Here is a 14,155-nt window from a genome sequence, read left to right as displayed (position 1 = left end):
TTTGATGCCACTTCGGCGACCTGCGCGTCGATGGAGATGAAATGATGATGATTAGGACAACACAACACACAGTCCCTGAGCGGAGAAAATCTCCGCCCCAGCCGGGAATCGAACCCGGGCCCTTAGGATTGACATTCCGTCACGCTGACCACTCAGCTGGATACTGGACTGTAATGACTTGGAGGCATATAGTGCAGTCCGATGACTCACAGGTGTGGTAGTTTCCACACGACACGAGCCCATCGAGGTGTTCAATCGGCAGTTCTTGGAGGGTGCTGTCAAAGCCAGAGGTTTTGGAGGGTGCTGTCAACGCCAGAGGTGGTTGCCTGACGTTTTGGATGTGTTTTACATACCATGACATTAGTAAATTCATTCAGGTCACCGTGAACGAAAGCATTTCTGCATTCTCGGTGACAAAGTGTTACCCTTTCCTCTATATCTTAGTGATGGGTAAGCTATGGACACTCCCGTTGTCCACAATAGCATAACACGCATGCGTTCCTGATTTGATGGTCAGTGCGGCACTCCCGCGCATCTCGACCAACCAGCTAAGTGGCTCTGAGCACTATGCGACTTAACTTCTGCGGTCATGAGTCGCCTAGAACTTAGAACTAATTAAACCTAACTAACCTAAGGACATCACACACATCCATGCCCGAGGCAGGATTCGAACCTGCGACCGTAGCGGCCGCGCGGTTCCAGACTGTAGCGCCTTTAACCGCTTGGCCACCACGGCCGGACCAGCTAAGTCACCGGATCTTAATCCAATAGCAAATGCCAAGAGGTATTTGGAACAGCGGGTGAAATGTATGCAATGTTCCCGCCATTACGTATATCCCTCTGAATATAATCACCAGTGTATGGGATCAGCAAGATATGGCAGATTGAAAGAAAGTTGTGGACTATCTACCTTGATGAAATGAAGCCTTAACGAACACTACAGACAGTTTTGTACGGCTTTGAAGTGATGTCTCTTGGGAGCTACCATGAGAAACTTTTTGTGCCGTCTTCGGGTTTATACCTGACAAGGAATTTCATTTATGGGATATTAATCAGCAAAATGCTTTACTAAAATGAGACACACGCATTAAGTTGTATAATCTCGTTCCCCAAAATTAAAAAAAAAGTACGTATCAATTACTGCAGGGGTATTCCCGACGTCACGGAAGTACGATGGGCAATTTCAATGATCCTCTCTTTTTCTTCCTAAGTGAAGAATATTTTTGAGCCTAAGCATTTATGTGGTAGAAATATCAGGAGGTTCCTCTTTTATTTATGGAAATCAACAATTTAAAATTCTTTCCAGCATCATATCCACACCAATTGTAAAAATTGGTGTATATGCTTATGTATGACCCATATCCCCTCCTATCCCACTGGACCGATTTCTATCAAACTTGATACACGTATTACTTAGTGTCGGCAAATGATCACGCTGAGAGTAAGTACCACCCACTTATCAAAATGGTGGGGGTGGGGGTGAAAACGCAGTGAAATCCACGACACACGAAAACCGATATTTTAGTCAGCCAGTATTTGAGAATAGAAGCATTTAGGAACTTGCAACTTACTTTACACATAATATCAAACCTTTACAAAATTTTTAGTCGCTCACAACGCCCGAAAAATATGAAAGGACAAACTTTAATCTGTTATCATATTTTCGCTGTTAATGCAGTAGAGCCGTCGCGTGAAGCATGAAGTTTCCATTTGTTGCTTCTTTACTACTAACTCCATTCACAACACTTTCACAGACTGTAGACACCTATACCATTAGGTGTACCAACAAAATTATGTCACTGTACAGCACATAGTTCCGGGGATATGACGTAATAAATATTCAGCTGTCTGAAATCGAAAGTACAGGGTTAAATTCGCTCGACATAGAGGTGAAAGATGTGTACAAGTAGGAGTGAAATGTGTTAAATAAATGTGAAATGTATTTGACTGGTGCGTATGCTGACAAAGACAAGGGTAAAAACCTCATCCTTAACCTCCGGAACTATTTCACTCAAATTTGGAAAATATTAATTGCAGACTTGGGAAAGAAATGCTGTCTGGTGCAGAACCACCAACCTCCTATTGAGGTGAGCGTGCTGACGTAGAGAAAAAAAGGGGAGAAGAGAAGGACTGTGATAGGGAAGGGGAAAATGGACGGAGAGAGTGGGGAGGCTGAGATGGAAAGAGAAAGAAAAAAGGGGGAGATGGATAGCGATAGTGGCAGGAACAGATAAGCAGAGACAGGGGGCAGGAGGAGATGAACAGAAAGTGGAGGAGAAAGTGGACATACAAAGGGAAGAGGAGGACAACGACAGTTAGAAGGAAGAGCACGAGATGAACACAGAAAGGAAAGGGTAGGAGATAATTAGGGAGAGGTGAGAGAAATAGCTGGACAGAGAGAGATGGCGAAGGAAATGGACAGAGACAGAAAGAGGAGGAAATGGAATTAAAGAGGGGAGGAGGATGGTTCAAATGGCTCTGAGCACTATGGGACTTAACATCTGTGGTCATCAGTCCCCTATAACTTAGAACTACTGAAACCTAACTAACCTAAGGACATCACACACATCCATGCCCGAGGCAGGATTCGAACCTGCGACCGTAGCAGTCTCGCGGTTCCGGACTGAGCGCCTAGAACCGCTAGACCACCGCGGCCGGCACAGGGGAGGAGGAGAGTGACAGAGGGTATAGGAGCAGATGGATAGAGGAAGGAGGAGAAAGTAGACTGAGATAAGGGGGAGGAGATGGACAGAGAGAGGAGTGGGAGGAGATGGGCAGATAGTGGGGGATATATGAAACAGAGAGAGAGAGAGAGAGTGGGGGGGGGGGGGTAGAGAGACAGGGAAGAAGGAGGTGGACTGACAGAAGATAACAATAAACACGTACCCGAGCAACGCCGGATACACAGCCAATAAGTGTGACGTTGAATTGGTGCTGTCAGTGACGCCAACTCTCGTTTATGGAAACAGCATAAAGGATGACGAGAAGTGTACGGGCGTGCAAGGAGGCAGCTTGGAGATTGACGCGCTGCAAAACGTTTGGGTGTTTGGAGTTACTCTGGAGCCAACAGAATGGGAATCCGCAGTTCACAGCAGCACTCAGTACGGCAGCCGAGCCGCAGCCGATGACACGTGAGCTGGCGGCAGGCGCTGCGCGGGAGAGAGGCGCAGAAAGCGGCCGCGTGGCGCGCCCCAAATCCCCGCCCCACTCTGTCCGGCCTGGCTGGCGCCGCGCTGCCAGAGGGCTGCGGATTAGCGGGACTTTGAGTTCCACCGGCCGCTAACTCTGCTTTAAAACAATTCCCAGGCGCGGGCGGCCGCCCGCCTCTGCTCTGCCTGCTAACACGGCCCCGACTCCCCCTCCACTCAGCCACCCGCCGTACGCGCTCAGCAGGATGCCTGCACTGCAGTGGGTTGACTGGTCAGTCCTTTAAACAGCGGCAACTGTTTCGTTGGCACGACTATACTGCTGGGCATCAGAATTCCAACACTCTGAAGACGGCATGCACCAAACGTCTAATTGGCATAAAGTGTAGAACATGCTCGGGAATACAGCTGATCAGCATTCTTGGAGCTCCGTACACTGCAGGTAGCGCAAAATGGTTCAAATGACTCTGAGCACTATGGGACTTAACTTCGGAGGTATTCAGTCCCCCAGAACTTAGAAGTACTTAAACCTAACTAACCTAAGGACATCACACACATCCATGCCCGAGGCAGGATTCGAACCTGCGACCGAAACGGTCGCTCGGTTCCACACTGTAGCGCCTAGAACTGCTCGGCCAATCAGGTAGCGGTCCCACCATTTAATTCTGTACGTACAGAAAGATTACGCCGCCGATTTCTCATCCTGATGTTAATGTGGTGGTTTTTGAGAAGATCGTGTTATATCTGGTCTACAAATGAGAAACTTCTGTGTCTACATCTACGTCGGAATTCGATAGCAGCAGGATCGTTCCAGCTTCTCGTTCTGTGATACCGTCCATCGTGCGCTTGGGGGTCGAACGACTGACTATGGAATCGATGAGTTCAGGAGGGCCACACTCAATGCGCTGCTGGAGAGCAACGGCCCCATGCGTCTAGCGCCAGAGAGGACTGGCGTGTGGTTTGATTACAGTACCGGATCGTAACCTAACGTCAGTAAATGGGTTTGTCTGCTGTGGGACAGCTATCCACATGGACAGTGAGACGAAATACGGCGAATCGCTGACTGTCGTCACGGCGACCATGTTGCAGATTCCTTTCCTGCACGAGCAGTGGTATGCTCCACGACAACACCGGACACATGTGGGGCAGCACCTCGTCTTGTTATATAGAATCCTAGTCCTAGTATGTTATCATGGCTGATGCATCCATATGAAAAGATTCCAAGGACAATGAACGTTGCCAGTTTCCATTTGTCATCATCGTTCAGACTCAGTAGCTGGGATGATCGTACGCATTAGCTGCGCAGCCCTATCACATTTGGTTGTTGGGCCTGGTGGTCCAGTGGTAAAGCGCGAGCCTAGATACCGTGGGATCGCGAGATCGAATCTCTGTCTGGACCATAGGAATCTTCAGTCCACCTCTAATCGAGCCTTGACTTTTCAACAGCGTAAGGAGTCAGCAGGAACGACATGAGATTGGGTTTACACTTGAAACTATAGAGCCACTTCATTCGGCTCTATAACTGTAGTTACATGCAAGTCAGCAAAGTGGCGTCCAATTGAAAGACATGCTCCTGACCAGTGATTAACACGAAATTATAATAATTGCCTCTGGTTCTCTTAGCTGGTAATTTAGACGGCAACCATTACAGTTTTGATGTGCTATGGCCGATGGCTGTATCCTGTATTAGTTGCCCCTGTGGTCTAACATCTTATGAAGATATCGCCAGATCGCGATGTTGCCCCTGGTTCTTGACTTCCTCGATATAGCCAGTGGTGAACCGTCTCCTTGGCCAGCACATTCCTCACCCTCCTCACCCATACAAAAAATATGGTTCCCGAGAGATTGCCAGCAAGCCACCATTCGCCCATCCTCTACCACTGGTGAAGACTAACGTAGACTGGAAGCAGCATGGATTATCGTACCCGCAACCTTCAAGCAATTCTAATTGATGTCAACCCGGGTTGGAGACATGAGATGGCAAGCGTGAGTGCTAAATTTCACATCTTATGTACTTTCAAATTACCTAACAATTTCATCGAGTATTCCTCATACCTCTGGTGTACTGCCAATTCATATTATCCAACGGGTACAACAATTCAGCGATCAGAAATGCCTCCATCGTCATTCACTGACGCAGTTATCTCCTGAGAAAGATCCAGTTAGACTACATAGCAACTTGTGAAGTAAAATGGAGAGAGAGGACAAAAATTTCTAATCAGATGGGTAAGGCTGTAATATTATAACCATTTAATGGTATGACAGGTGCTGGCTGCGTTATGATAGGAAACGACTTGAGTTACGTCAAGTAATACGGCTTTATACAAACATAAAAAAGTTTTGCATCACTCCAGTTCGCAGAACTCCTGAAGACATACGTTGACTGTGGATATTGTACCACAGACAAAGTCCCTATGAATTTTCAGAGACGTCACTAAACCGGCTCAGAGATGTAAACAACCATGCATGGTTCAAATGGTTCAAATGGCTCTGAGCACTATGCGACTTAACTTCTGAGATCATCAGTCGCCTAGAACTTAGAACTAATTAAACCGAACTAACCTAAGGACATCACACACATCCATGCCCGAGGCAGAATTCGAAACTGCGACCGTAGCGGTCGCTCGGCTCCAGACTGTAGCGCCTAGAACCGCACGGCCACTCCGGCCGGCAACCATGCATGAGCAACGCCTACTGGACGGAGGGGGGTCCGACAGCCTATCAGTTCCAGTCATTATACCAGGAAGGAGGTACACGACTCGTGTTACCAGTACTTCAACCATGCCTAGACGGTCAATGTCGCGGTTCGATCGCGTCAGCATTGTTACGTTGTGTCAGGAAGGGCCCTCAATCAGGGAAGTGTCCAGGCGTCTCGGAGTGAACCGAAGGTATGTTGTTCGAGCATGGAGGAGATACAGACAGACAGGAACTGTCGATGACATGTCTCGCTCGGGCTGCCCAAAAGCTACTACTGCAGTGGATCACCGCTACCTACGGATTATGGCTCGGAAGAGCCCAGAAAGCAACGCCACCATGTTGAATAATTCTTTTCGTGCAGCCAAAGGACGTCGTGTTAAGACTCAAACTGTGCGCAGTTAGGCTGCATTACGCGGAATTTCACTCCCTACGACTATGGCGTGCTGCATCTTTGCAACCACGACACAAGGCAGCGCGGTACAGATGGGTCCAGCAACATGCCGAATGAACCGCTCAGGACTGGCATCAAGTTCTCTTCACCGATAAGTGTCGCATGTATCTTCAGCCAGACAATCGTCGGAGACGTGTTTGGAGGCAACCCGGTCAAGCTGAACGCCTGAGACACACCATCCAGCGAGTGCAGCAAGGTGGAGGTTCCCTGCTGTTTTGGGGTGGCATTATGTGGGGCCGATGTATAACGCTGGTGGTCATTGAAGGCGCCATGACGGCTGTACGATACGTGAATGATATTCTCCGACCGATAGTGCAACCATGTCGGCAGCATATTATCGAGGCGTTCGTCTTCATGAACGAAAATTCGCGGCTACATCTTGCAAATCTTGTGAATGACTTTCTTCAAGATCACGACATCGCTCGGCTAGAGTGGCCAGCATGTTCTCCAGACATGAATCCTATCGAACATGCCTGGGATAGATTGAAAAGAGCTGTTTATGTACAACGTGACTCACCAAGCACTCTGAGGGATCTGCACCTAATCGCAGTTGAGGACTGGGACAATCTGGACCAACAGTGCCTTGATAAACTTGGGGACAGTTCGCCAAGACGAACTGCGGCATGCATCAATGCAAAAGGACGTGCTACTGGGTATTAGAGGTACCGGTGTGTACAGCAGTCTGGACCACCACCTCTGAAGGTCTCCCTGTTTGGTGGTACAACATGCGATGTGTGGTTTTCATGAGCAGTAAAAAGGGCGGAAATGGTGCTTATGTTGATCTCTTTTCCAGTTTTCTGTACAGGTTCCGGAACTCTCGGAACGGAGGTGATGCAAAAAATTTTTGGTGTGTGTACAACGAGGATTCATACAGAACTAAATACTATCAAACGCTTTTGATACGAGCCACAGCTCTGCACATGGCTTCAAATATGTCTCGTTATTCAAATGTGAGGAACGGTACATATTTTATCTTATAGTGGTAATATTTGGTAGCAGCCGACGTCAATGAAGAGCAGTTTGATATCTGGAGAAAAACAGTAATACGAGGGTTGTTTTTTAAGTAAGGGCCGTCTTTATTATTTAAAAAAGATACAAATACTATTGTAAAAAACTTTTATTTTCTGATTCTACACACTTTTACCTATTTTTCTACATAGTTGCCTTGTTTATTTAAGCACTTGTCATACCGTATAACTAAGTTTTTAATTCCCTCTTCAAAGAATTCGGCCGCCTGCTCCGACAGCCAAGAGTTCACGGCCGCTTTCACTTCATCGTCGTCATTGAAGCGCTGCCCGCCAAGATGGTGTTTCAGGTACCGGAAAAGGTGAAAATCGCTAGGAGCAAGGTCGGGGCTGTATGCTGCATTGTCCAAAACTTCCCAGCCAAAAGAATCAATCAAATCCCGAGTCTTTTGAGAGGTGTGAGGCCTAGCGTTATCGTGCAGGAGCAAAATTCCTTTTGTCAGCATGCCGCGCCTTTTGTTTTGAATTGCTCTGCGGAGCTTCTTTAGAGTTGCACAGTAGCCATCTGAGTTGATTGTCGTTCCTCGTGGCATAAAGTCCACTAGCAAAACACCGCGCCGGTCCCAGAACACAGTTGCCATGATCTTGCACTTTGACAGCGTCTGTTTGGCTTTGACCTTGACGGGTGAGGTTGTGTGTCGCTATTCCATCGATTGTCGCTTGCTTTGGGGAGTGATATGGGATACCCATGTTTCATCTCCAGTGACAATTTGACTCAACATGTCGTCCCCTTCTTCCTCGTAACGAATCAAAAAGTCCAATGAAGTGGCAAATCTCTTCCCTTTGTGGTCCTCTGTGAGGAGTCTGGGTACCCACCGAGAACACAGTTTCTTAAAGTTTAGGTTTTCAGACACAATTTTGTACAAAACCGATCTTGAAACTTGTGGAAATCCCAAAGAAAGAGTGGAAATTGTGAATCTTCTGTCCTCACGAATCTTTGTTTCGACTGCAGCCACCAAATCATAGTGATCACAGAGGGCCGGCCTGAGCGTTCTTCGGCATGGACGTTTTGACGGCCATTTTTAAACTCTCTAACCCATTGACGCACTTTACCTTCACTCATTGCATTCAAGCCATAAACTTCTGTTAACTGACGATGAATTTCTGCAGCTGATAGGCTTCTCGCGGTCAAAAAACGTATCACTGACCGTATCTCACACGCGGCGGGCGATTCAATAATCGTAAACATTAGCACAGCGATGCGTGCACGTCAGCTACAGAGCTGCAACTTGCATCAGTGTGAACGGGAAGGATGCCGGCAAGTGGTGCGGTGGCTTGTTGCGGCGTCCGCGCGAACTACGGGACTATACGCGCGAACGGCCCTTACTTAGAAAACAACCCTCGTACAAAAGGCCGTACTGACTCGAATTATTATCTTAAATAGTAGAGCAAACGGTCTGTAGATTCAGAGAATTGCTTTGAAAATGCTGAATGTAATATATTCCTTGAAATGTTGAAGATAGCAGAGATACAAACGGGAAGCGAAAGGTTAACTACAACGTGTACAGAAACCAGACTGCGGTTGTAAGAGTCAAAGCACATGAAAGGAAAATAGTTGAGAAGAGAGGGAGACAATGTTATATGAGCAAGCAGTAGTGGAAATCAAAGACCCCTTTGGAACATAAATAACTTCAGGAAGCAGGTACAAAACTCTTAGGTTGCCGTTGACACTGCTATTCTCTCAGAGACGGCCATTAACTTGGAATATCAGTCGAACAGAATTGAAGTATCCCGAAAAGACACTATTGGATTTCACAGAAGTGAATCAAGGGTAGTGGAGTGTAATTACATCAAGTAAACCTAAAGGAATTACACTAAGAAACGAGGAACTGAAAGTAGAAAATAACTGACGAAGGCCGTAATAGACCAGATATAAAATTCATACTAGCAACAGAATTACAGGAAAAGCAGTGGACAGTTAAACAGAACATCGAAAATTTTTCAGGTAACGAGATGCAGTGGAAATTCTCTGAGCCAATGGCCAAACGTATATGCAAAAATCGTAGAGAGTCGTTCAGTAGTATTGGAATGGAATTAAGAAGGAAATAATTACGACAGGACAGGACAGGGCAACTTAGGTGCTGAGTGGACAGCGGCGACGGAGGGTTTGTGAGTCAGGCAGTGGTCGAGCTTAGAGTTAGGTGAAGAAATTTTAAGAACATTAACAACAAGAAATACAGTCAATACTGTAAGTAATTGGATTGAGATTAGCATGATGTACAAATAGAACAACGGCCATACAAATGACAGAAGTACACCGAAGTTACGTACGACGGACAGAAAATGTCGCGAAGTGTATTAAAAATGGCAGAGGAGGTTGATGTGGAGCAAACAGGTTATCCATTAAGCTGGTTAGATTTTAACAAAAGTGCTGAATGATTGGAGGAACATTCTTGAACAGTAGTGCCCTACGACTATTAGGCAACGATATGGAAAAAAGGAAGTCGTTCCTAGTATTCTAAGAAAGCGAAGTGCGGGCACTGAAAATCAAGAGGAGGACTAATTGGAAGCATCTAAAATTTGTGGTTGTTGAAAAATGTTAAAAATGAGGCAGCTCTGCAAGGAATAGAAATAGAAACATGACCTGCGGAAAGCCTTGCAATCGCGTCAGTTAATGGAGGACTATGTCGTGCCGTTTTCATGAGATTTTGTGTGCAAATCTTACATGTAGTATGTCTTTCGCCTTTACTCACATCCTGTTTGATTCAGAACACGTTCTCATCAAAATCCGCCTCTGGTCTAGGCATCCCCAAACTCACTTGACTCACGTGCAGCAGTTTTAAGTGCATACACGCAGGTCGAAATGTAGACATATTAAAAAGGTCACAGAACAATAACACAAAAAGAAACCAGAAGGAAACAGTTGCAAGAAAAGCTAAAGATCAAGCGTGCATTAGTTTTATTAGTAACATCGAGGATGACCAACATGACAAGCAAACAGCTGCTTAAAAATAATGAAACACCTTCATAAAACTAATAAGGATACAGCCAATATATACCCAATTTCTGAAAAAGTCTAGAAAAGACATTGAAGTGGATATGGTCAAGTGAAAAAAGAAAGTATCGATAGGGAATGTAACAGACGACCGTTACTCAGGTAATCTTTTGACACAAGCAGCAATTTTAACTAAAATTCCAAGATTTGTTGGTCAAAACTGCATACTTTTTTATCAACTGTCTATCAGCTCTGCTAATTATTTAGTTCCTCTCTCAGCTGAAGGGTAGCGGACTGCACATATGCAAACAGTATTCTCAGTTACAGGTCGTTGAGACGCAAAATAGTAGCATGTTACATCACTGTATCTTGTGTGGCAGGTAAAATATTGATGCATTACTACTTCCATCACATTTTTTACTTCCATTACATTTGTTACTTTCTGGAGTCGTGAGGTGCTAGATCATTCATCGTCCATGTGGTGAAACAAAATACTAGTTACTTTTCGGCTGGGAATGGAAATAAAACATCATACTGGTGCAAGAACAAAAAATCTTTTTTTTATTATTTAAAATGAGAACTGCATTAAACACGCCACAACTCTCCCAGGAGCTCCTGGGGCAAGAACTTCGGACGGGACGCCTAACACGACACAGTACGGTGACAGGACATACTAACTCATAGAAGGGCTCAAATGACGACAGTCGGAAGATAAAACGTCTGGCACAGCTGTGAAGCCATTCAGGACTTAATTCAGCTATACTGTCAACGGATAATAACCACAAAGTACGCGCACAGCGTTCGGAACAGCTGCAGCCAGAAGGAAACGCTACAGCCGTTGCTATTGGTCGGCGCACACCACAGACGGAGGGCCACGACGCGGCGCGGACCGCAGAGGGAACGCCTAGCACAACGTAGGCATAAATGCCAGGTTCGTTCCACACTGGAATCAGTACAAGACAGCACCTGAAAAAGACAGCGAGTCACGCAGTTGAAATATCATGCAGGAAAGCCGCGAATAACCGGCAGAAATCCGATTTATCAACATGACAACGCCTCTCCGGGAAAGCTTTAAGAATTATATGGCGAGCTGTGTTTCACACTGACGCTGTTTTCCGAAACCGTGTAGATTGCTAAAGAGATTTCCGGCCACCAGAAATGTCATAATACGCGAGTACAACAAGTGTTCCAAAATTCTGCAAGAGACGAATATCAGCGATCTAGGTCTGTAGTGTTATGCGTCAGTCTGATGACTCCTTTTGAAAACCGGTGTAACCTGTGATTTTCCTAGTGTTATTAATGCTTCGGTCCTCCAGCGCCTTACGGTATACTGCCGCTAGAAGAGGACCAGGTTCTTTCACATACTCTAAGTTGATTCGTATTGGTATCCAAAAACGTCCAGTGGCCTTTCCTCTGTTCACTCTATTGAAAATTGTAGCCTTTTATTTGAAATGTATATTTGGCCTAGATGACATTGTAAAGAACCGCTACAGCAGCTCTTTCAATAAAAATGTGTAAGTCGGCTGTTCAGGTTTTTATGTTGGTAACGCCATGTAGCGCTCTATATGAATATCACTGACTGTGCTGTGTGCAGTCTGTGGCTGGTTTGCATTGTTGGAATTTGCTATTGTAGTGTTGGGCAGTTGGCTGTTAACAGCGCGTAGCGTTGCGCAGTTGGAGGTGAGCCGCCAGCAGTGGTGGATGTGGGGAGAGAGATGGCGGAGTTTTGAGAGCGGATGATCTGGACGGGTGTCCATCAGAGACAGTAAATTTGTAAGACTGGATGTCATGAACTGATTATATATATATATATATATATATATATATATATATATATATATATATATATATATATATATATATATATATATCAGTTCATGACATCCAGTCTTACAAATTTACTGTCTCTGATGGACACACGTCCAGATCATCCGCTCTCAAAACTCCACCATATATATATATATATATATATATATTATGACTTTTGAACTCTATTAAGCCGGCAGTAGTGGCGCTCGCTGTATTGCAGTAGTTTGAGTAACAAAGATTTTTGTGAGGTAAGTGATTCATGAAAGTTATTATAGGTTATTGTTAGTCAGGGCCATTCTTTTGTAGGGATTAATGAAAGTCAGATTGCGTTGCGCTAAAAATATTTAATGCCAGTTTATTGATGATCTAAATAAGTAAAGAGAGAAATGTCTATGCACGTTCAGTTTTGCTCAGCTGTTTGAAAATCAAATAACGTAAGATGTTTATCTGCATAGTCATTCATAAATTTTTCTAAGGGGACGTTTCATAAATGTTTGCCGCATAATATGATATGTGTTATATTTCAATCAGCAGTCTCGATGGGTCACTATGGTGTATATCACCGTTCGTGTTGGAACCGTATAGGAAAAAGCTGAAACCCGAAATTTTGGTATTTGTGTCAGTTAGATGATAATAAGATCGCAGCGTTTCCAACTGATCACATTGTCAACAGCTTGCATATCGTCAGTTAGTATAATGCTGTACGCGCAAGAGGGAAAAGAAAAAAAAATACTTAACTCAAATGCGGTGTTAGTCGCAGTGAATTAATAGGCAAAAGTTAATACACCATTGTGACTTTAACAACGATACATATTCATTACCTACAGTTTCGTCATCAGCATCATTGTATCGCTGATCAACAAGTTGATTCCTATGTAACAGAGCTGTGAAATAGACGGATAAAGGTTTCAAGAGGTGAGTGGATTGCGTTTTGCTTCTTTTTGAGTTACCTTCAGCGTTTAAACTGTCTGCAATCGCCAGTGTTCACAAATTCGTAAAAGTAAAGTAACTATATTGCCCATGAACAAAGTAATAAGCTCGGTCTTCTGCTTAGCCTGCCATAAACAGAAACCGCGACTATTACATAGGCAGATAGTGCCTTAAACAAGACGTGCTACTGTGCAGGTACGGCAGCGCAGTGCTGTGGCCGCGGAGACTCACCGACGACGTGCAGGTAGCCGAACTGCGTCTTGGCGGTGACGGTGTTGATCTGGCACATGTAGCGGCCCTTGTCCTCCTCCTGCACGTTGCTGATGTGCAGGAACCACGTGCGGTGCTTGTCGTGCGTCACGGAGATGCGGGGGTTCCTCGTGATCACGTGGTTGTGCACCGTCAGGATCGCCGACTGCTCGAAGTGCATCCACGCCACCTGCGTCAACACAAAAGACACGCCTCGCGTAAACGTCTCAGTCGGTATGTGAAGTAGTTTTAGGCAGTTCCCTACTGCCAGAAGAGTACAAGACATCTGGATCCGCGTGACCGCTACGGTTGGAGGGGGCATGGATGTGTGTGATGCCCTAAGGTTACTTAGTTTTAAGTGGTTCTAAGTTCTAGGGGACTGATGACCTCCGATGTTAAGTCCCATAGTGCTCAGAGCCATTTGAATCATAATATATTTTCAGCGTGAAGTAATGGAAATGATATAGTCTTTCGGATTTGCTTGCTATGCTCGCATCCCCGGACAGAAGGTATGTCAATTTATTCGGCTATCGTAGACAAGAACACACACTGTTAAAAGTGAACACGATGTTTGAACTATAAATAACGTATCCGTGTAATGTTCGAGTGACTGCTTAGGAGTATTTTAATAACTGAAACACGGAAACTTTCCTTAGAATGTCCTATTCAACCAATTACTCCAATTTTCGACATAGGCTCCAGAGAAATGGTTACAGCTTTAACAACGACACGCAAGTTTCATGAAACCATCACGGAAGATGCTTCTCTTTCAGTAACCAGATTCTCTCCTTTCATTTCAGGCGTGAGCATCCGTAAAATTCATTAATTGTAGAGCTTACGATAGCCGAGTGAAGTACACATGTGAGTCATACTGTCTTACGAAATTTTGAGCCCATCTGTAATTTCCCCTGAT

At 45.2% G+C, this 14,155-nt stretch overlaps 1 protein-coding gene across 4 annotated transcripts in view; it reads right to left on the bottom strand.

The window, feature by feature from the left end:
- LOC126262264 (lachesin-like) overlaps window positions 1-14,155 on the bottom strand; it is a 950,831-nt gene that overhangs the window by 570,848 nt on the left and 365,828 nt on the right. For all 4 annotated transcript variants that reach the window (XM_049958762.1, XM_049958764.1, XM_049958763.1 and 1 more), the window contains exon 2: window positions 13,225-13,432. In XM_049958762.1, coding sequence (XP_049814719.1) covers window positions 13,225-13,423 — 199 coding nt within the window. In that variant the 5' untranslated portion in view covers window positions 13,424-13,432. The remainder of the gene's footprint in view (window positions 1-13,224; window positions 13,433-14,155) is intronic.

Source organism: Schistocerca nitens, chromosome 6, assembly GCF_023898315.1.
Source record: "Schistocerca nitens isolate TAMUIC-IGC-003100 chromosome 6, iqSchNite1.1, whole genome shotgun sequence".
In the NCBI taxonomy this organism is placed as follows: domain Eukaryota; kingdom Metazoa; phylum Arthropoda; class Insecta; order Orthoptera; family Acrididae; genus Schistocerca; species Schistocerca nitens.
The sequence above is the reverse complement of the archived record's forward strand: the minus strand, read 5'-3'. Positions and strand labels throughout refer to the sequence as shown.